This window comes from Mytilus californianus, unplaced genomic scaffold (genome assembly GCF_021869535.1).
Source record: "Mytilus californianus isolate M0D057914Y unplaced genomic scaffold, xbMytCali1.0.p SCAF_5, whole genome shotgun sequence".
Taxonomy (NCBI): Eukaryota; Metazoa; Mollusca; class Bivalvia; order Mytilida; family Mytilidae; genus Mytilus; species Mytilus californianus.
In genome coordinates this window covers 5,117,155-5,142,689 of record NW_026262701.1, presented here as the reverse complement: position 1 = coordinate 5,142,689, position 25,535 = coordinate 5,117,155, and the positions used below count along the sequence as shown (strand labels likewise).

Below are 25,535 nucleotides of genomic sequence, written 5' to 3'. Positions count from 1 at the left end.
AAAATTTAGTTTTGAGTGAGTTTAAAACATGGGATACCAGTCTTACAACCAGAGACTATTAACAGAGCAAAATGATGTTGCATGACAGCTGTCCTTGTTAATAGGTTGGTATAAAATTAAGTGAACCAGCCAAACAATGTAAGAGATGATATGAAAGGGAGATTTATCAGGTAGAAAGATTGTAGATATGATATTGTAAACAATAATTGTCAATAAAAAAACTTTAGATATATCAAAATTATCTAGAAATGATCAAATTTTAAACTTTTTATATGTCCATAAATTATGATTGTATAAAGAATTGACAGTTGTGCAATAGCATAAATACTTGGTTATGATCTGGGAAAGAAATGATATTTAATGGATACTTTTTTCTCAAAATTTAAAATACATTATGCGTTTTTAACATCTTAATAAATCGTAATAAGTGTTTATCTCTTTTCAAAATCACAAGACTCTCTCTTTTTAAGGAGGGCAGATGAATGTGTCAGAAAAAAAGATTTTTTTATCAAGATTGTAGGCTGAATTGTTGCAAAAGATAATTCTATAGACATATACAAGTGATTTTTGCTGCCAGACAAAGTTTAAGCCCAAGTCTTGTTGAGATGGCTATATCTTTTTCAATGTTTGTCTTCTTACAGTCCTGATATAAAGGAACTTATTAAGGACTGTCCTGTCACCTTTTCTTGTAATCCATTCCATGTATTAGATATTGATTATTGATGTACAGATTATCCCGTAGAAACTTCAAGATTTGTGGAACATTTATGGAAATATTTTCACATTACCACCTTTAGTGTTTACATCCTTTGGTCTTAAAGAATACTGTGGATTCATTTATTTTAGTGGGTACCAACTTTCATAGATTGAGGATAAATTGTATTTCATGGATACTTTGATTCTGTGGTTTGACAAAGTCAGCATACAAGCCTATAGAAAATATTGTACGTTGTTGGACATTTAGATTAATGGTTTACCTATATCTACAAAATCTACGAAAAATAGTATCCCACAAATAGTAATGAATCCTCAGTGGTGCGGTCCCATACCACATCTCCTTATTTTTATATTCATACAAGAATCTCTTCTCCACAATCAGCTGTGTTAGTTATGTATTTATTCTTTAAATTTCAATAATAAATAATACATAGGAAGAAACACTCCAAAAAGTTCTAATAATTATGTGATACCCTGATCACATTTTCGACCCGACTCTTTCAAAGAAATTATGAAAAAGCCTTCACTCAAAATCTAAAAAACTAATCATTTTGGCTTGACCTTTATATAAGGTAGTTCTGAATTTACTGTAAATTCAGAAATTATTGTGTGCATTTGTTTTTGCGAATTTTGAAGAAAGGACATAAATGCAAGATTTATCATTGTGATTTCAGGAAAATCATGATGTATCAGATATGAGAATGTGAGTTCTTATTATTGTTATACTCACCCAGTTGCATTATTTCGCAATAATAAAAACCTCGCAATAATTTCTGAATTTAAAGTACTTTTAAATGTATTAAAAATATAGCTTTGATCAAGATTAAATGAACTTAAGATATGTTATTGAAATTTGAAAAAACGTATTTAGTTTTAGTTTTGTTAATTTTCTAAAATTAAAAATCTTGCTTTTGAATCTTGAGACAATTTAAATATTGCTATTTTAAAAAACTGAATGCATGTTTACAAATCAGTCACACAAATCTGACTCAACCTTGAAAATGTTACGATTTAAAATCATGTTTGAAATTATTGTGACCTCAAATGACTCATTTTGTTGCATGTAAAAAAGGAGTGAATTCTCACATTAGTATATATAAATATATAAATTTTTTTTAGCATGGAAAAATAATAGATAATGCTGTCCTTGTATTGGTACAGAAAAGTGCAATTCTGAATATTACAGATATCACAGAAAAGATTTTCAGTTTGTGGTTATTTTTTTTGTAAGTTTGTAATTTATGCTAATGCACTCACAAATTGGTTTAATATAAGATGTCATATTAAAGTAAAATTGTCATTTTAAAAATAATTTAGAAAAAAGTTTTTAATATTCTTGACTACATGTTTATTTTTATTTGACCAAACAAATTTTTAAGCTTTTCTAATTGTATTTCATTTATTTTCGAATTATTCACAGAAAAATCTCAATTCTGTGACAATCTTTAAACTTATTCATGGGAAAGAAAGAAAGTTTAGAGGTCAAACTTCATTTGTCAAGAAAAGCATTGTCAATAATTTCTGTATTTTGAATTAAAACTAAATTGTATGTTTCATTGAAATAAAACCCTATAAATTTAAACTAAACAGTTAGCACGGGACAGCAGAAACACGTCAACCAATGACTGTCTGATATTTTATTGTGCATGGTAATCATGTGATCAAAATAAAACTTATCATTCAGACTTTTAAATTAAACTAATTTTACAGTTTCTTTACGGTTTGAGTTATGGTTGCGCTTCAGAGCCTTTTGGAGATGCTTTATAACATTATCCTGTTTTAACTTTATAGAGATATATGGATGAAGCGATGGATTAAGATTGTTAAAAGAGACTTATATTTAAGAGTTTATGATGACATCCGAAGAAATGCGGCTTGTTGAAGAGTGTGAAAAGTAAGTACAATTTAGCATCTTTTATTTTGACTGTGTGAAAAAAGAAGTGTATAATATTTTCCCATGTATTCTTTTTCATTGAAGGATTTAAATTACATCATTTTGATCTTGGATTTAAAAGAATTTGTGACTTTTTATTAGAAGTTATGATTTGACTTTAATGTGCATTTAAAGGGGAAATTATATAGGTTTAAATTACAAAGATTTCTCTTGTCAGTGTATTTACAAATGAAAGTAAATATTAGTTTATATTTAACTTTTTGGGTGGTATCCTGATTTGTGCTAATTTTTTTAAAAACCAAAACAATAGTTTTATAACACACAAACTGATAAAAATTCTTTAAATGACAATTTGTTTGAGATGTGTTTTTTTTTAACCTTTAAACAATTTTTTTCTGTCATCTGGTCGGACACATTTTCATTTCTTTAAAAGATATTTTGATAATAGATTGCTACAGAATAATTGCAGTAATTGCAAATAGAAATAAGCCATTTTCCAAATTGCATGACGTTGAATAGCTATCAATCAATTGATCAACCTTTTTACAATATTAAAAAGGTCCTTATAACTGATAAAGGTCCAGATAAGGGACTTTCCATTTTGAATTTTCCTTGGAGTTTGGTATTTTTGTTATTTTACTTTTTATAACAAATTTGTAACATATTACACCATCTCTCTGAAGAAGTCATGAAATATTCCTGAGCTATTTGCCACTGGACATAAGTAACCATCAGCCAACTAATTCTGAAAACAAAAAAGACAAGTACTTTTTTAACTGATTTTCTTATAAAATACTACTGATGGTCTGCAAGTTGTTGACTTTTAAGATGTAAAGCTCAATTTTATTTCAAATTGTTTACAATAAATGCACTGTATTACAGACCCAGGTTCCGTGGGTACAGCAGTTGATCAAGGAAATACATTTGCCATGGGACTGTCTGCTTTGGGGCAATAATTGAATGGTCTTTGGGTCAAATGATGATATCTGCTTTAACTCTTAATATTTAATATTACAATTGTATTAATAGAAAGCTGTTCAAAAGATGGTCTGAATCAGTTCTTTAGTGTCAATAGTTTATGAGCTGTTGAGTCACTTACAGTTGATGAGCTATTACTTGGATCAATTTTTTGTTGATTGCTTGTTCACATTTGGTTAGTAATGATATGCCTACATTTCCAATGCTATGTGTTTTTTTATATATAAGGTATAACATATCTGTCAGAGGTTGTTGTATTCTTCAATACAAGTAACTGTGTTTGACCATCAGACGTTCACTATTTCCGTCAACCTCTGACTTTGAGTAGCAGTTTGGATTACAAAAAATAGAATTTTCATCTTATTCATCCAGACTGGTTGATTTCTAAAATAAATTAGCTAATGGTTTCTGCAGGATATTTGGACAGTGTTATTAGTGCAAGTTTCATTTTGACATGTTTGTCCAGCATATAGATTTATGCATTTATAAAGAACTTAACTTCTGGTTAAGACTAAGGTAAATGATTTAATGTAAAACAGTTCACTTATTTGAGAATATTTTTGTTTGTTTTTTAAATTCGGGAAATGTTTCTACAAACTCCATTGACATTCCCTGTCAATATGTTTATATTACTATCATCAGAGACATATAATACAATATATGTCTCTGCTGTTATGTAACTGATGAGCTGTAAAATTCAAGGTAATAAAGTATATAAATAATTTATACATGCCTGGATGTAAATTTAAAAGTGCAGATGATATTTGAACATGTTATGAGATACAGTGCTTGATGTGTAAGAATGATACAAAATCTTATTAAAAGAACAATTACCATAAAAAGTACATTAGTCTGGGTAAAATTAAGATATAATCTTAAATCAAAATTTTCAGTTAAGTTTTTCCTATTTCTTATAGATTTGCTGGTGTTAAGACTATGATGACATGGAATTGTCATAGTGTTGACAAACTGAATAAATACTTAATTGTGTGAATTATGCAAATTTATTCAGTCTACCTATTTCTCACAAGTAGAGTTCACTTATTGCATAATATATGTTTCAATCACTTTTTATTTAAAAGAAAAAGATGTAAAGTTGTCTTAGTAATATTATATGACTACAAGAAATTTTTATTTATGTTTGAAAACATTGTCAATATACAAATACTCAAAGTTTTGTTACTTTTACAACAAGGCTATAATTTGAAATTAAATGGATATAAGCAGTCATTGAAAGTTTGAAAAATACTTGAGAATTTTTATTTTTGTACTGCCTTTATATCTCTTGACAATTATTCAGTATGTTTTAAAATGTAGATCCCTTGTAAGATTTAAAATCTTAAATTGAATTTGAAATATTTTGATTTGATAACCTAGTGATTGATTGGTTTTTTGAGAAGTGAGAATGCTTAGTAACAATTGGACCTTATACAATCAATCATCAAAGCCAAATTAGCAGTGGCAGATTTAGAGGGTTTTCCAGGGGGCCTGGGCCCCCTTTTATGGGAAAAATTTGGTTGATTATTTAGGGAATCACTGAAGCATGACTGGAGCATGCCCCCTCTTAGGCAGTCAGTGGGCCCCCTTATGAAAATTTCTGGATCCGCCACTGATTAAATCATGGTTGAAACCAGAATTTAAGTTCAGAAGACATACATGTTAATGTTTGATATATCACTTCAAATTTCACATTTTTTGGGAAAAAAAAAACATTTGTGGTTTGAATAGAAGGAGATGTGTGGTATGCATCAATGAGACAGCAAGTCAACAACCCAACAACACCAATATGTTCCAGTTTGCTCTTAGTATTTGTCACAGTTTCATTCTGTAGATATTTCTGTTGCAAAATATCCCCATTAGTCTGATTGCCCCATCAGCCTGTAATTTCTATAGTAGATCTAGCTGATATATATTATTTAGTTTTAAAATTGAAATATGCCAGTTTGACATAAAGTGTTCCTTACTAAAACCACTTTAAAGAAATTTTTTTTAACATAACTGCTTAAAATCTGTCTAAAACTTAAATATTTTGAAGGGCCATCCTCTTTGATGCTCCCGACCATCTAATGATCAAAGGTCAGGTAATCTTTTAATTATCCATTACATCAAAATTTTTGTCTGTTTAAATTTTATAATATTTAATTTCCATTGGAGCAGAAGAAATTTAGATCTAAAGTAAACAACGAGTAAAGGATTCAACACCAAATCCGATTTTGTTTGTTTATTTATCAATTTAAAACACAATGGCATGTTATTGTTGATCACTGTGAGGTGTTTTTTTCAGTAGCAAATTGTTTGATGATTTCATCTCACGGAAAATACCAAAACATGAAAATTCTTGTTTTGCAAAGTTATGGAATGTTACTCTGATGAACATAAATGTTTTCTTGATATTTTTAATTATATTATTTGATAATGTTATTATTGATTAAAACAGTATGCCTCTTCATGCAAATACAACCCCCCCTCCCCTTTTTTTCTGTAAAAAAAGGGGGCACGATTTTATTAACCAGACTGTAATTACTGTGGCAATCAAAATGCATGTTCCTTTTCCAATTCCTGCAAGTAAGCTAGAAATACAAAAGAAAACATTTTATTATCCCACTACTAAAACATTAGCCTTTTGATTTAGATCTGAAATTGATTTCAAATTCAATAAAGTGATTTTGAAGGATAAGATAAGTTGATAAATAGGGCCTGTCAATTTTTATTATTATATATACAAGTAAGGGTAAGATCCAGAAAAGAGGGGGAGGGAGGGCTTGGTCTACTAATGGTTTTTGTACAAAAAAGTTGAAATCACTTCCTACTTTTGGAATCTGTCATTGAAAGCTAGATTTGCAGAGTTACACTGGTAAAGTTAAAAAGATATGCAGTGAATGTCAATCAGACAGAAACCCTACAACAAAAATAATGAAAAAGAAATCTAGAGGGCAACATTCAGTCATCAACAATAGACAGATGTCCATACATTGTGTCAAGCTCTGAATCGTTTGTAGTCTATAAAAGTTGTAAATATATTTCAAGTTTATTTCATGAAGGATGTGAGAAGAACACAATGTGCTTCCATGTAATTTGATGGAATTAAAAAGAATTATTTTCTACAAGGTTTTAACAGAAGATGAACATATTGGTTAGTGCACACATTAATCAGAATCCTGAAATTATCCCTTTTTTTTCTTCATTGTATAAAGAAATACCCCTGTAATGAAAGTCATAAAAATCTAAAATAACTTCAAATATAAGACATTTTTTTCACAAAGGATGTGGTAATTAAACAGTGATGGAAAACTTGCATGTCTGAACCTCATTTATCACTAGAACTTGAAAATTACTTTTGTACAAGGTCTTTTCAAAATCAATTAACCATTGGTTCTAATCAAACACAGAGAATTGTTTGACTAAAGGTGAAATTAAAACTTCAAAATTTCAATTAAATCTGAAATTGAACCAACTTTTACTTTTGAATTAAGGTCATCAAAAATTGTTAAGAAAATATTTGTAAATAGTTGTCATTTAGTCTTGAAGTGGAATTCCGTCTGTTTTTATTAGTTTTGGAATTCACTTATTTTACAATAAAGAATTATAGTCCATTTAATAAACAGAAAATGATTTAACAAAGGTGTAGAATCAAAATTATTTAACTCTTCCATTCTATAACTTTGGCACTCTTGGGTAAGCCTTGATTTATAATGTTTTATTTATTGTAACAGATTTTGTTTTTTAAGCTAATTAAGTAATTCAATTATGGTCATAAAGAGCTAGTCAAATGTACTCCTGAAATATATATGGTTTCATGCTTATTATTTCTTTGGTTTCAATTGAAATCTGAACAAATTGTGTCATTAATTGCTACACCATTGCTTCATTAAATATAAATTTCTTAAATGGTCGCTCGTTTTAATTAGCTGAATCTTCAGTAGCTACATGAGTCGTGGCACCATAGATTTGGGGATGATTTCCAATTATCTGACTCTTAACATAAGACACAACAGCTATTCAGTTTAACTTTTTACTAACAAAAGCTAAGGTGATGTGGCAGATTTGATTTTGACCTTGGATACCACAGTTATTAGCGACCTACTAGGTCCTGCTGTCTTATCAACAATCATGACCATTTTTTTGTCTGTCTTGCTTTGTGGATGCTGTAAAAACGTTCCCTTTTTTGAGGTGTTCTCTCTTATATTTTGATATATAAGCCAAGGGATGAGATATGATCTGAGCCATTATTTGGCCCCTAAAATTGCAAAAATGATTAATTTATTCAAGCCTTTCAACACTATATGTTAATTTTATTGATAAATGAACAAGTTTTTAAAAACTTCAGTGCATAAATGTTGCATTATCAATTTCCAGCAAAGAATTCTGATTTTCCTTCAAGCTTAAGACTGTGAATTTGAAGTGAACAACAGAAATAAATCTCTATTCCTTTGCTTTATTTTTGTTAAAAAAAATGTAAGGATTTTGTGTCATAAAGTAATAAACTATTTCCCATCTTTTCCATTTAAATAAAGTAAAATGGAGATACATCTGTCATGAAATGTATATTTTAAGGATTTTCATTATTTACTCAGATATGTTCATGTTCTGTTGATTTTCCTTAGTATTAAGCTATGATTACTTATCATAATATTTTTATTCACAGTTCCATGTTGTTTTTGTTAATAGACCACTTCATGTATTAGGATGAAAAAATATACATCAGGTGAATGGAAACAAAGCAACATTCCCAAAATGTGTCATAATAAACCATATGTCATAATAAACCATATGTCATAATAAACCATATGTCATACTAAACCATGTGTCATAATAAACCATATGTCATACTAAACCATGTGTCATAATAAACCATATGTCATAATAAACCATGTGTCATAATAAACCATGTGTCATAATAAACCATATGTCATAATAAACCATGTGTCATACTAAACCATATGTCATACTAAACCATATGTCATACTAAACCATATGTCATACTAAACCATATGTCATACTAAACCATATGTCATACTAAACCACATGTCACAATAAACCACATGTCATACTAAACCACATGTCATAATAAACCATATGTCATAATAAACCATATGTCATACTAAACCATATGTCAAAGGAACAGCAATTTTTATGAGCTAGAGAACTCTCCTTATTTTTCAGACATTTTCAATTTTGCAAATGAAGTTTTGACTTAAAAATGATATTAAAAAGCAGTATTATATATATTTTCTTTTTTTGGACCTGCTTCATGCAGTGAATCTGCTTTTTTACTTTAGCTGCATTTTAAGTTTAAAAATAAGGAGATGTGGTTTGATTATCAATTGAATGACTATCTACCAGATTCTGATTGTGTGGATTTAAATTTACCATATAAAATGGATATACTTTTGCCAAGTTTATCTTTGTTTCTTTAGCTTTTGTCTTGCCCGTGACAAAAGTCGCAGGCTGCTAGACATACAGATTAAAGTCTGGTAGCATAGACAGCTTCAACTGTATAAACTATTTGTATAAAGCTTTATATTCCAGGCGTAAGTCCTGGATGCTTCATACCTTGTATACAGATGCATTATGTGACAAACATTCTGTTTGTCATATTGTCCATTGTCCTTGACCTCCTTGTGTCTCGTATTGTATTTGGGATGATCTGTTTGAATCTATGTTGTTGGAAAGTCCCAAGGAGATAATCTAAGATCTGAATCTACAACTCTAAGTGGGGGGTCTTTAGCTGGCCAATGTTCCAAGCATATTTTTTGTCCATTTCAGTAAACTTTTGTATTCTGTTTTACAGTCAAAATTATGTTCCTGATTTTCTCGTGAATTATGATTTCTTTATATTCTTTTTTACATTAAAAAATGTGTATAGTACTTGACGCTGGATATGTTGCAATTAACAGGCAGATGGTTAATTTTGTCAACATTTGTAGAAATGTGAAAAAAAAACATACCATAAAAAAAAAAAAAAATTATTGAAAATAATTGAATCCTTATAATTTACTCTTGTCACAGATATGAGACATACTACACCATGGACTAAAATATGTGTCACAGGAGCTTTGTTTACTTCCGAATTAATTAAATCTAATTACATGTTGTTATTATTAAATTGTAATGGGAAATATTTTTAAGTCGGTGTGCGGCCATCTCCTCGTCACACAGTATCTGATCGATATGGATCAATTTAGATATCTGATCAGTTTCAGTTTATATTATTCATGTTGGTGGCAATTTAAAAAAGAAGTTTTTAAATTTCGACATACATTGTATTTTAAATTCATTGTATGTTTAAATCTTAATTTGCTTTAGACTGTTGATTGACACGGTGCAAATTGTGCTTTGAGAATTCATCATCTTTGATTACACTTTGTTTGCATTAAATAACTGATATGAACATTTAATTACAATTTTAAAAGATAATCATCTGCAGTTTTTAATTAAGATTTTGATTGACCATAATATAAGATATTTAGTTTTGACAAATCATTTCTTAAAGCTTGTCAAACTGACATTTTACCAAATTGAGCCTCTTTGTGTTAAATTTTGGTATTAAAAATTGGATGTCCAGGGAATCCTGAAATAAAATATATTTCAATTTTTTTCTTTACATTGTTATTCTTTTTTTAGGATGAAGTATGAAAATGCTTTGTCAGAATGAATTGTGAACATAAATACATAGTTATACAAATTTGACAGGAATGAATGATGATAATTTAAGTTTTCCCGTATTTTTTTCTCCAAGGTCATTGAGCCATAAGATGCCAATTGTGGTCACCTGAGACAAGGACTAATCAAAATCAAATTATAAAATAGAATTGTCCTTTCACACCAGGATTGACAGGTTAAATATTCAGTCATACCATTTCTGATTGAATTAAGAAACAGAATGTGTACTTAATAAATTGTGGTGTATTTTTAGATCAATTTGAATATGCATGAAATATTTTATCAACCAACAACAATCACTAACTTTCAATATTGTGGTACATATGTTTTCATAAAAATAAATAATACACATGTGAATACAAATAATTATCAATATGGCTATAGAGAGCTAAAAATAATTCCAAAATTTCTGCCTATTTATTTGCTTGCCATAAGAATATGAAATATTTATATAAAAAGTAATACTGAAGACAAACAACATTTCACAAAACACTAAACAGAACACAAAATTGAGTTCAATGACCCCCCCCTCCCCAAAAAAGAAAATAAATATAAAAGCAAGAATGAACTTAGCACCAGTAAGCAATTCCAGCTCCAATAACGTCACCATTCATGTTGTTAATGGTAAGTAATGATCCAGTGATAAGTCATATGAGTAAAAGTGAACAGGATTGGGTCTGTAACAGCAAGTTGAAACTGTCCCTGATCATCTATGGACCACAACTTGGTTAAATAATATTATATATGATTCTCTCTCTGTGGTTGCTGACCATAATTGTTTTAAAAAAATCTACTACTTAAAATAGGAAATTAATCAAAATCTAACTAAAAAATGACTGAGAAATAATGTGAAGGACAAACTATTATTAAACTGATTAGATAATACATTTATGATCCACCCTCAGAATTATGGTTGATAATTCGATCTGTATTTGAACATGCGTGCCACCATTCCAAGAAATAAGATGATTGACAAAATATTCTAAAACAAAAGCTTTAATTTCAATAAGGTTTTCTTTTTATGAGATTAATGGGTGATCAATTACCCCATTGACCTTCGAACAGAATGTGAATTTTATCAGAGTAACAGTGATCTCTGTTTATGAATACTATGGTATATGAAAAAGTACTTAATATAAGAGTAAGGCAGTGAAATTCAAATTTAGTTTTCAAGTTTTCCTATTTTAGTTTTAAGTTTACATACAAATAATAGAAGCAGCTCTGAACAAGTGGTAACTTAGTACTGATTCATGATACTAAGATGAGACTACTATGTTATAGTAGTCTCAGCTTAGTATTATGAATGCCCAATCATACACCAGGTTATATATTTTTTATCCAATTTGATTTTAAATACCTGTGGATGAAGTTCTCTGTGAAAGGGAAATTTGAGTTATCTTCCCTTACATGTTGTTTGTTGAGTAAAGTTAATTTAAAGTATATTAACAGTAGATTGGTTATATTTTTATATAAATGTATTTGTTTCTTCAATTTGTGTAAATTATTGCCAGAAAATTGTAGGTAATAATGTTGTTAATTTACTTTGATGTGAAGTTTATTGAGCAGTACAAATGTACCATGACAAATACCAACACTAAATAATTATAACACTTGATAGAAGTTCAAAATTGTTTATAAAAAGTGTTTAAAGTATTCTTTCAATTACATTTACTTCACATTCCAGCAGCCCAGATTTTGCCTGAGGATATAAAACATGACAGTTCAGTCTCTTTCTGACCTTTATTGAACTTTACCTTTTGTGTGACGCTCAAATTAAAATTAAAATTATTTTTATAATTATAATTAAATATAAATGTTGACACCTGAGTTATAACAATAATAATAGAAAAAAAGGGAGTTGTTCTATGCTATTGTAGTACCACCCTATAGATGTCTTGGTTACTTTGTTGTTGTGATACGGACTCAATGATGTATACCCCCATCTCCTTTTATTTTTACTGATAAGCCACCTATTAAGTCACAATGGAACAAGTAAAATAACAAAAATATCCAACTCCAAGGGAAATTCAAAACGGAAAGTCCTTTAAAAAATGGCAAAATCAAAAGCTCAAACGCATCAAACGAATGGAAAATAACTGTCATATTCCTGACTTGGTACAGGCATTTCTTTATGTAGAAAATGGTGGATTAAACCTGGTTTTATAGCTAGCTAAACCTCTCACAGTTTCCTTACTTTGAAGCATTGTATTATTGCTATGAACTCAGTTGCTTTTTCAATCAAATTTTAACACATTTTTTATCCTTTTCAATCTATTAAGGGACATAAAAATAGTGTCTGTCCTTTCTTATGCTTTTGATTGTGTTTCTGATAAGGTTCTCTTAGACATGGTTACAATATTTGAACATATAATGTACAGATGATCACCTTTAGCAGCCTTTGTTATTCAAATATGTAAACATTTTAACAGGAGGTTTTAAAGTTATGCCCCTTTATTCTTTTCCACAAACTAATGTATCCCTTTTTAATGGCCTCTACTTACAGGAGTATGTATAATATTTTGGAGGATTTTTTGTCATGATATACAGATGTTGTTAATTGTTATTGGAGTTATTCCCCTTTATCATATATAATCTTCAACTATTTAGATAAAATACTGCATGTTGGTTTAATCCGTCAAGGTCTTATGAAAGATAACTCTCATTCAATTGAGGATTCCAATGTGAGATATACCTGATGTTCAGTGATTGTCGTTTGTTGATGTGATTCATGTGTTGCTTGTTTCTCGTTTTTTATATAGATTAGATGGTTGGTTTTCCTGTTTGAATGGTTTTTCACTAGTCATTTTTGGGGCCCTTTATAGCTTGCTGTTCAGTGAGAGCCAAGGCTCCGTGTTGAAGGCTGTATTTTGACCTATAATGGTTTACTTTTACAAATTGTGACTTGGATGGAGAGTTGTCTCATAGGCACTCATACCACATCTTCTTATATCTATTCATGCAACTTCCCATTAGTTGACAGGTTATTGCTGCATTAGGTCTTAAACAAGAAATTAACATTGAAACAAAGAGTCCAAATATAGATTAGATACTTTTTGAAACCTGTACTGTTAACATGATATGAAAACAGTATGAATACAAAGTGACATATTTTGAAATAAAATCTAAGATGATAGCTCTTATAGATTGCTTTTAGAAAATTAAACATAGTTTCTTCTTGCTCTAATACAACATAGCAAACATACTGTACTTTCCTGTATAAAAGTTATCTCTACTATTTTTTTTTTCTATCAATCAAAAAAATATTCTGCATTTGTACAATCAGTTGCAATAAGACGAAAAATTTCATAATTTCCTCCGTTGAAATGAAAATTCTTACATCTAAGTTGTATTTCTGCCTGAAAAAATATAGGTATTTACTGCTATTTTACTATGCAAGATGAAGGAAGACCCAGAATCTTAACAGAGATTTTCAAGTATACTTTCATTCCATGAGTGTAGTTACACTGACCCCTATCAATTTCAGACTTTTTCATCCACGTCAACATTACAACTATGAATTAAAGGAGATCATGGTAAATGTCAATGACACAACAACCCATTGACCATCAAAATCTACATCTAGAGGTCAGCCTACAGTATTAAGACAAATGCCTGTTCATGCAATTTACCAATCTCTTATCTCTATAAGTTATCTTTTGTTACTTAGATCATCCCTAACTACCAAGTTGTACAACAAAACTTTTTCAAAAGGAAGCTACTCATCAACATATATATATGATTACAGGATATATAAGCTGAAAGGATGTTTAAATAATTAAATTCTATAAAGCAGTCAGAGTTATCTCTCTTTGTTTGAATAACCAAAAATGTCATATATATAGATTATTTAAATGATTTAAGTTTAGTGAAATTAATCTTTTCACAACCTTATATGTTACATTTAAAAATAAATAATATTAAAACCGATTATAAAATCAAAAGTTACCTTGCCTAGATTTAATCTGGTTAGTTGTTGTCTTTGTTTATAAATCTACTTACAAAGTTCAGCAGAGTTGACAAGTCTGCTGTGTGAGAGTGTTGGACTATAAATATCTTTTCAATCAAACTTTAATGAACCTTTGATCAAAAGATTTGATAAAGAATACAGAAAAAGTTAAAGTGTAGGAATGTATAAAGCAAAATGTAATCGCTCGAACTTATTTTTTTTCTCGAAAAACCTTTCAGAAATTATTTTTGTAAATCATGAAGAAAACAGTATAACTTGCAATTGTTTTTAGTCATCAGATTTATTGTAAAAATAACCTCTGAATTCTAAAGAATATGGCATCATTGTTATAGGAAGGTAGTTGAAAGTTTTAACAATTCATTTAATATTTTTTCAAATATTTGATTATCTTACATGTTTGAAGAGGAGGAAATTGAGTATATGCGACAGGACACAGCACATTAATTTTCTTTTTGAGTTAATACACAAAATAAAAAGTATTTTTAAAAGGATCAGGTTTCTCTGTTTTAATGCATCTTCTTGAGTCATTGTGATAAAATCTTTAAAAAAATGATGCTTGCATATTTCAATGCATTTCACTTAACAGTATGATATTAAAAGTGTCATGTAACTGTGATATATGAGGCAAGATATTTTAGAAAAAGAAGTGTTTAAATACTAACATGATAGGGGAGATGAATGTTTTAGACTTAAATATGACTGAAAAACTTATTATGGGTGTGTCATTGTTCTTGTTGTTGTCTGTCTATATACAATTTTTCTTTTCATTTGGTTCTAGTTGTGAATGACTTGATATTATGAAACTTTACCATATAGTGTTCTCATGAATAGAAATAAAGCTATTATCATTTTAAAGATTTAGAGGGCTGTTCTAAGCATGCTACCTGATGTCCACACCATATTATTTTGTCCACTTCAGTACTGTATCAAGCATAACACTATAAACAGCTTCTACTATTGACTGATTGACATGTTGGTGTCTATTACAGCTGACTATATGGTATGGGTTTAGCTTATTGTTGAAGGCACTATGATAACCTCTAGTTGTTTTCATCCTCATCTTTTGGCCTCTGGTGGATAGTTGTCTCATTGGTAATCATATACCACATATTCTTATTTCTATATTTGAAATTTTATCAATTTTCTTTTTTTTTGGCATGCTGTAGTCATATCATGCTGCACCTTATTAAACTCTTTATGTGGGGTGAAATATTTTAAACGTTAAGTATAGCATTTGATTTGATAGTAAGGATGAATTTCTGTCAAAATGATCCACAAACCCAATAAGGAGAATGCTTCAGGCTGTTCCCTAATATACTTATGCTTAAAACCTTTTAACAAAATGAGTAGATATCATGATAAACTTGGATGTACAGTTACTGTACTGAAATAGGAAGAAGATAAAACGGCATTAGATGAGTAATTGGGTGGTGTTTAACAGGATGTAACCACGGGTAGACTCTAGTTATTTGTACTATTGAGTCATGCATTGTACTTATGTTAGTGAACTGTCACTGAAATTTTCATTATGTAAAGTCCATTATAAACCCATAAATTTAAAGAACATTTTTTGTTATGCAATTTAAATGATAAGAATGCTTTTGTATTTTTACTTTGTAACACAGGTGTTTAAATTTTGCACTTGTCTTCAATTTTATCTATTCTATAGAAACTATTACCTTGAGATTTTGGTACGCTCTTCTTTTTTAAAAAACCAAGATGTGGGTCATAGTAAAAGGAACAAATTTTGTCAACTGCAGAAGTGAAGTCAATGCCAGGTTTTATAATTGATGGTTCCTTTTTAGACCAAGTCTTTTAAAAATAATCAGTTTAATTGACGATGATCCTTGTAGAATACTTTGACACTCTTTGAGTAAGGAATTGGTGTAGAAGTAAGGCAGATAGCAGACAAAACAGATATTATCATATACTGCAGGACATTTTTTTTTATTTTGAATTGTTTCACATTATGTAATCCTGGTGCCTTTTGTAGATTACTATTTATAAGTTTTACTCATTGTTGAAGGCACTATGGTGACCTTTAGATGTTTACACATCCTTTAATCTTTGGTAGACAGTTTGTCTCTTTAGCTTTCACTTTGTTGTGTTTCCCCATTAATTTCAGATGTCATGATGCTTATGCTATTAAGTCAAAAAGGTAGTCCCTCATTCATGAAAAAAATTAAAATAACAGAAATACTGAACTCTAAGGAAAATTCAAATCAGATGGGCAAAATGGCAAAATCAAAAGCTCATACACATCAAACGAATGGAAAACATTGTCCTGACATATTCCTGACTTGGTACAGGCATTTCCTTATGTAGAAAATAGTGGATTAAAGCTGGTTTTATAGCTAGCTATAAAAAAGAACTCGAAATTGGTCTATTTGGGTCCACCCGATCATGAAATTAGATGGACTAATATAATCTAAGGACTTTTTCATCAGCAAATGTTCTTGTATAGGGGAAAATATATCAAGTTTAAATCCTCCTAAACTATCAAAGTTGTGAATACATGATTAAACATAAACTATCAAAGATCAGCCATCTACACTAATGTGTCCAAACAACAAAAAACATTAAGATATGGCATACAAAAACTACTTAAAAGGTTTCTAACTTGGGGAAGGCACATGAAAATATGAAAGTGTTAAAGACCAAACAGCCTATTGTTGATGCGCATCAACTAACGCAACTTGGTAGTGACATAAAAGCTCTATGACGTTGTATCTAGCCATGAAAAAAAAGTCAAATTATAATGTCCTATTTCTCGTTTTTCATGGATTCCAACATGGTGTACGCTTAAAACTATGTCTTCCAAGAAAAGTGGAATTAAGCGTCGCACTGATACCTAGTGGAAATTAAACACAAATGGACACAAAAGATACTACACTATCTGTAACCTCCGTTCTAATAAAAATAATAATAAAAATATAAATTTTGAACTCGGCTTTTTGCATTTGCGCCGATCTGCATTTCACTTTTTTTCTTTCACTTGCGCCGATTTTGTCTTTCATTTGTGCCGATTGTGTACAGGTAAATTATAGGTGAAAGTTATTTTTTTATTTATCATATAAACCTCTTCCGTTAGCCAGTTGTACATATGTTATGAATTGTCAATTATAACATGTATAAAACTGTTGTCCCCTGTTCACAAAGGGGAGGTGGGAGTAGAATTTCGAGCAGGACAAGTCAATCTAAAAGATATTTGTGCACTCTGTTTACATCCACTAAAATCAGGGAGTAAAATTCTATTTACAGCATTTCAAAGCACCACAATAAAATCCATAAAAATGTAATACTAGTACAATGAATTATTATCTTGCCGAGAATTTATATGCCACACATCTAATATATTCCTTTCTTGTCATTTTATCTTTTCTATACTTGTTGTACTTGCCAATAACGAAGTCCATCTTTTCTTTCTCATGTCAAAACGAAGTTCTCGAACAATATTATCAAAATTATCTTAAACATAAGGGAACACTATTTATATCCATATATTACCATGCAATATACATTCTAGGTTTACATACATGTACATGTATTTACTCGTATAGCAAATAAAGTATCGTATAGCAAATAAAGTATCGTATAGCAAATAAAGTATCGGGGCTAGTGATAAAAAAAATAAAATAGATGCTAATGAAAGAATCAAATCGGCGCAAATTAAAGATCGAAATTTTTTTTATATGACTTACGCTTAGAATTTTAACTTAATATGTGATTTTCAAAACTGAGTTTTCAGAAGGTTAGGCCGATAAACAATACTTTCTAGAAGTTTCAATATACTGGCAACGTATGCATGTTGAGATTAACTTATTTCTTTAAGATTCTCGTAAAATAATGGTGATCTTGCAATGAAGTTAAATTTTATCTGTACTGCTTAATTGACAAAATCTTATAGTAAAAATAAAAATGATAAAGGTTCATTGTCTTTTGTCATTTGTTTCATTTCAAATTGTCTCAAGAAGAAATGGTAAAGATTTCACCTGATCTCACAGAAGCTTAAGGCAAAAAATATAAGAAATTAATATACTCAGTGAATGTGAATTAAAATAAAAATTTACGGTTTTGAAAACTAAACTTGTTGTAAATTTAACTTATGACAAAAAACAATTGCTTCAAGAATAAAATCCAACATAAAATTTCTCACTTTCAAAAAGCTACAAAGACCGGAAAGATTGAAAACAAATTTCGATTTTCAATGCCGGCAATCTATTCATACAACCTTGTCGTTGTTTTAATTTCCAAAATGAGCTATTTAGATTCATAATATATTTCATCCTGTTTTGAGAAATACTTTATAGTTTTCAACGGAAAATTATTTCTTAGATTCTAAACCAATTTTTGAATTAAAAACTTATTTGTATTTTATATTTACTGTCTCGTTTATTCAAAACATGTGAGGTAGTAATAACGGGGATCGTATTTTATGATAGGTTAAATGGATGTAAAACGTTTTAGAATCAAAAACTTTAATTCATATATTATACCTATAATTTTAATTTTCTTATATTTTAAATATTCAGAAATAATGAATCCACAAACTAGATGGAATAATTTGTATATGCTCGTCTTAGTCTGGACACATAATGGTATAAAGAAGTCTGTCCGTCTGTCAACAGTAGCGAAAGAGTGCACTACGGCGAAGTTCTGAAATTGGCGTGACAAAAAAACCCACACATCTAGTCTAATATAGTCAAATAGTCTATAAGTTAGCCATTGTCATCTTTCATTTCTCTTTTTATTTTCAATGATTTTGCTAATGAGAGGGAGAGGACAAAAACAGACTTTCCTTTCTAAATCGTCGTAAAAGGTTATTTCGAAAAAAATTTCATTCCGACGGATGGTGTTTCTGAAGGTTAATTTTGTGCGGCAACAACATCATGAAATCTGATACTGATACATACATGTGATCTCTTGTATTACCGGATAATAAAGTAGGTAAATATAGTTGTTATTCTTGATTCTTGAAAATTTAAATGTGGGTTTCAAACGTCCAATTTGCAATTATTTTCAAACAGTACGCCAGCAAGGAAAACTTGTACTATGACGTCAGATTCAATGTTCTGAAGAAAGACAACTCTTTTCTTCAAAACGAACGAGATAAAACATGAAATTAATCATAACTTTTTTGAAAGGTCGGTGACATATACATTTTTTTGCTTTATTTTGAAGAGTACACATGGCACTTTCCTTCTTGAAATTTTTATGAAAAAATCACTGGTAGATATTTTTGAATACTTGAAACGTTTTTCATTCTTGCGTTTTATTTTTGGCGGGAATGAAATAAATCATATTTTTTAAGATCAAAACAGTAAGAGTCTTAAACTCTTGAACCTGTATTTGATAGACACAAATCTACTGTTTAACATGAAACAAGAATTATGCTTGTAGGTTTGATATAATGGGATTTTTTGAGAGTTTAAATAACAAGCAAATATCATGTGAATATTCGGGAAAACACGAAACTGAGGTTGCTATAGTGACAAAACTAAGTCGGTGACCCCAAATTTTTTTTATCATTTTTTGTTCCTCAAAACATGAAATACCTTCACACAAAATTTTAAGGAAAAATCAGTGGTAGAACTGAATAGGCTGTTTGGTCTTTAATTATTTTTTTTTAAATCTCAGCTATCCCCCTATTTAAAAGCTAGATATCTTAAGCAAATGTCCAGAAGATGATCAGAATGTGAGTGTGTGCCCTGTATTGTACAATGTGTTGAAATGGATGTGGCATATGGTCCTGCTGGTAAAATTGGGACAACAAAATTTTATTTATTTTTAAATGAGTAAATGGCCATTCGATTATGATGTAGGTGTAGGCATGGAAGTTGTATACTAATTCTATTGAGAACTGATTATCATCATAAGTGAAAATGACAATTTTGACCTGTAATTATATAGTTGAAATGGACAGTTATAATGTGTTATGACAGATGGCAGGTGAAAGTCGAAGGAGATTTTCTAAAATCTTTATAAATGATCAGATCTTACCATTTGTTGTAGTGAATGTGACAAGTTTCTTTAGAAAATTTGACAGTCATGTTCTATTCTGCCATGTATTTAAATGCAGGTGGTGCTTTCTATTAATTGATGTCAGTTAAAAGTGTAAAAAAACACAATATTTGATGCATGTTGAATGATAAAACTTGGGGGGAAGTTGAGGAGCTGGTTTTTAAAGGAGGGCCATTTTTATTTGTAATATTTAGATTTTAAACTAGTTGGCAATTCATGTGATATTATCTCATTAACATTTTTTTTCATTTCTTGTTTATCATCACCAAAAGCAACTAATTTTTTCCTATGAACCACTGACAAATGAAAACCTAATACCTAAAAGATTGGCTGAGCTTTACTGACTTCACCAGGACAGGCACCACTTTATCAAGGCTCCATTGAGCTGTCATTCTGGTATAATACAAATACTATATCCACTTATATGAGCCTAGATAGTTATATAAAGTAAACAGTCAACGACTGGATCAAAAAGATGCTATAGGAAATCTATCAAGAGTTTCAATTGTTCTATAGTATTCTGTTTATGACATATTATGTTCACCGGGAGTTAGTAAGTTGTATTGGATTGTGTAGATAAACAAATTGTTTGTTTTTGGTTTCGTTTGATATCTCTGGTTATCTTCAGAACGGAAGGTTAGCTTTCAATTATGGTCTGATTTCTTAATTAAGGTAAGAATCCAATTAACTATTGGCCAAGTAAAAGTCTTTAATGTCTACCTGTATAATATTTCTAAGATATCTGCTACTGTAGTTCCCTCTACAAAATGACAACATTCAATGAAACATCTATGTCATTTGGTCTCTGGTATAGAGTTGTCTCTTTGGTAATCATACCACATATTTTTACTTTTATGATTATTATCAGTTATAGAATTAATACAAGAAAGTTTAAAAAATGCATTACTTATCTATATTTGTGAATGTTTTTTTATTGTTCCTCAATTCCTGCTGGTACTTGCCGAAGACAAAAAATAAAGTTCCTAAAAATTGCACATAGATTTTGCTGTATTATGAAAGTCTCTATAAAGCCTAGTTTAGCAAAGAGTAATTTGATATTTTTCTTATTCTGATAAGATCTATACTTTTCCAGGCTTTTTAAATTTTTGTTGTTGAATCACTGTATGGTAAGATTGTGACTATGCAGCTCTTCATTGGTTGGAAGTCAACAATGATTTCAAATTTCATTGAGATTCTCTCCTGTATTGGTATTTTGATACCAGGATAAATCAGGTGACTCTGCCCTATATATCTACAGAAAAAAAATCACAGTTTTTCACAAATCATTAGAAAAGACATCAAAGTTGGAATACAGGTCTAAAAATGACATGAAAACAATTCTACCACTGTATTACTTTTGATACAACATTCTCAACTCTAGACAGTTAAATTTCAAAAATTTTAAATTTAAAGTTATGGATTTTTTTTATTTGTCACTCAAAATATAGACAACTTTGTTGGTATCCTGCAACAAGTCCAGTTTCTTTCGCCAAATCCACTGAAATTTTATAAGATTCTTACTGCCAAATCAATCTACTTGAGTGCCCTTTTAATTTTTCATGACTTTCAGTTATGTCGTTAAAGAGGTATGGGACTTTAATGGTTGAAATAATGGGGACAGATTCATTATGTACTTGTGGAACTGTGATATTTTTGTTGTTGCAAGAATGAAGGAAAATATGAAAGTTCATGAAATGTTTATCCTCGTTCTTTTTATTAGTAAATGTTCGGAACATAAATCTTTAATTTTATATATATACTGAACAACATTTTATGAAGATTTAATGTCGTGGGAAAATTGATTCAATTTAATGTTAACATTATTCAAGTAACTGTTCAAAGATTTTAATTTCTGTATTCATCTTGTTGAAATTTAAATTTTATTATTTGTTCTTTTAATTCATTTTAGGTCCATTTAATAAATTAAAAAAATAATTATATGGTTTGTTAGTACCTTAGAATAATTTCAATGGCGTCTATTAAAAGTGCATATCAAACAAAATAAGTCTACCAAGTAAAAATAATTCTTTTCCTTGTATTAGTTGAAGTATTTGTCTTTGGGTGGATCTGTACTAAGTGTGAGAAATGCTGCACATGTGAAATAAGTCCTATATTTCACTTCTCCCACGTCATACAACAATAAGTGTTGTCAAGATATTGTCAAAATTTGGCATTGAAAAGAAGTGAGAAGAAAAAGAGATAGTTCCTACATTTTCTACTTTATTTACATTAAAAATTAATGTAATAAAGATGATAGCTAATCCAAGAATTTAAATATCAAAAAAATATTCAACTTGTGACTGAAAAACAGTGCTAGCCTTGTAAAATATTTTTGGATGTTTGAATTATCTTTAAATATAAACAAAGAAAACGTAAAAAAAATAATTTGTAAATCATCCTGTTGCCACATAATGTACATTATACAATAAAAAAATGAAAAGCCTTGATGATTGCAGACACTTCCTTCATTGGTAAGTCATATAAAGTCTGATGCAGCCTGATGAACCAAGCTTGTGCTTGCTAGGATTAAGTTTTCATACAGCAGAGTTTTTGAATTTTTGCAAAATACATTGGGACTTGCAATGGTTAAAAATTGTATCTTTTTTTCTACAAAAATGCTTCAAGGTTTAAATTGTTGTATATTCAATAAAAGTAATGATGAACTGTAAGGAATTTGGAAGTTATAGCACAAAAAGGGAAAAGCACAATTTTCATCCCTGAAAACAAGAAGCTAGTGACATGACCTTAATAAGAAAAACAATTTCACAGTGAAAGAAACTCCTATAAAGACACTACTTAAACTAGAAACCATTGCCACCATCACAATAAGAAAACTAGAAACCATTGTCACCATCACAATGAGAAAACTAGAAACCATTGCCACCATCACAATAAGAAAACTAGAAACCATTGTCACCATCACAATGAGAAAACTAGAAACCATTGTCACCATCACAATAAGAAAACTAGAAACCATTGCCACCATCACAATAAGAAAACTAGAAACCATTGTCACCATCACAATAAGAAAACTAGAAATCATTGCCACCATCACAATAAGAAAACTAGAAACCATTGCCACCATCACAATAAGAAAACTAGAAACCATTGCCACCATCACAATAAGAAAACTAGAAACCATTGTCACCATCACAATAAGAAAACTAGAAACCATTGCCACCATCACAATAAGAAAACTAGAAACCATTGCCACCATCACAATGAGAAAACTAGAAACCATTGCCACCATCACAATGAGAAAACTAGAAACCATTGTCACCATCACAATAAGAAAACTAATGAAACCATTAGAAGAAATGAAGTGAAACTTTTTTTAAGGTAAAAACAATGTCACAGGATTGATTCCATTGAATAATAGGTACTTAGCCAGCCAAAAGTGGTTGAGCTAGGGAAGTACTTTTTCAGCTCAGTCGGTTAGAGCACTGACTTGAAACACAGATCTCGGGTTTGAGTCCAGTAGGAAACATTGTAATAAAATCATGCTCTCCAATTACAACACAAAGAAATGTGACCATTAATATAAAAAAACTGAAGACATAATCTACAAACTGAAGAGATAATCTACAAACTGAAATAACTATTAAATTGAAGAAACCAAAGTCATCATGAATCAAGAAATAATAGATACCATTAAAAATCAACAAAAAAACACCCTATAAAAACGAACCTAAATCACAATGAAAATAAAAATAAAAAATAAAACCAGGCATAAAAAACCCTGTTAAAATTACATGTGAATTAAAAACAGGTTCAGCTTGAATAAGAACAATTCGATATTGGAGGTCATTGCATCAGACTTGGTGTATTCTTTTGAATTTTACAATAGTTCAATGGTAATACTGAGAAAAACCGGTCTGTAATCTGCTAGCAAGGACACTGTCAATTATTTTTTTTCCATAACACATTGCAGTTTTGATTATGTAAGTAAGTATAAAGCACTTGACTTGTTGAAGAGAAATTTATGAAATTCAGTACTCCATTGAAAATCATTCAGATATGGTAGAATTGACTTGAATTCGGATACTTTGCAATTTTCTAATTGATTTGTATTTTTGTATGGTATTTGTGATGGATTTTTTATGTGAATGATGTTACACCTCAGTTCGGGGGTCACAGTGTTACTGTAATGACAAACAGGGGAGGTAAATGACTTTGTGATTACATTTTAAACAGTAAGTCCCATCATTCTCCAATCTGGTTTAAGGATATCTTTATAATAGGATTAATGAAACTAAAAATGACCAAGATATTTTAAACTAAATGAAGATTGCTACTTAATACTACTACTAATCTGAAAAAGAAATTAATCTTTGATAAAATCATTTTAATCTCAATTTTTTTTATGAAGACATGTAAAGGATAGAAATATTTGTGTAAATTTAAATATTTATAAAACTAAGAATAACTAAGATGTTATAAACTGAAAAGGAAACAATCTTCGATGAAATTATCTGATAATTATTATTATGATCTTTATCACTCTGTACTACAGTTTTATTGCCCTGATGTCCAAAATATGTTTGATTGATTGATAACCATATTACATGTAAGTCATCGGACACAAAGAAATAAAATCCCACCAAATAAGATGGACTTGTAGATAGCGTCACAACATATTTTTTAGTCCTTATCAGATTGGATGAAGCAATGGAGCTGAGATGTGAAAGTTTTAGATTTTTATCCAGGTACAAATTAGTTGGGGTTGTTTAGATCAAAAGGGTGAATGTAATAACAAAAATAGCTGGTTTTGAATGGTCGCTCAGGTGTAACGACAACCGAATGACTGTGAATTTAAATCTACCACTAGTTTGGTCATTGTCTAATTCACAATGTACCATATTTAATTGAAGGTCTAATTGATCTTAGTTTGTCGATATAAAAATGTCTCCTGAAGAAAGTGTCATATTTCAGTATTCAGAGATGTTCGGTTAAAGTATACTTAATAACGTAGTTGTAGCGGTGAAAGGTTGAAACTTAAAAGATGTACACAGCTTCTTGAATTTTAAAATTAGTTCTAAACAGGAGATTTTCTTACTGTTCAAGGATGGAGTAGTATTTCACGATAAAAAAGACACCTGTTCGAGTTAATCAGGAGAGTTTATATTATTTTGTGATATTTTGAGTGAAAATGTTGAAAATGTATGTTCCAGAATATAACAAAATTATATTACCATTTCCAAGGTAAGTGGATTGTTTACAAAGTTTAATTGTATGTAAATGAAATTATAAGGTAAACAATTAGAAGAGGGCTTTTGAGTTTAAGTAAATTTGAAA

At 29.7% G+C, this 25,535-nt stretch overlaps 1 protein-coding gene across 2 annotated transcripts in view; it reads left to right on the top strand.

Annotated features, from left to right (window-relative positions):
* The first annotated feature begins 2,405 nt into the window (after positions 1–2,405).
* Positions 2,406–25,535, top strand: part of LOC127702510 (PH domain leucine-rich repeat-containing protein phosphatase 2-like) — a 48,277-nt gene continuing 25,147 nt past the window's right edge. Inside the window, exon 1 of one of the 2 annotated variants that reach the window (XM_052206724.1) lies at positions 2,406–2,611. In XM_052206724.1, the coding sequence (XP_052062684.1) occupies positions 2,568–2,611 (44 nt within the window). In that variant the 5' untranslated portion in view covers positions 2,406–2,567. Of the gene's footprint in view, positions 2,612–25,068; positions 25,443–25,535 lie in introns of those variants that run through there. The other variant, XM_052206723.1, reaches the window with a different exon arrangement.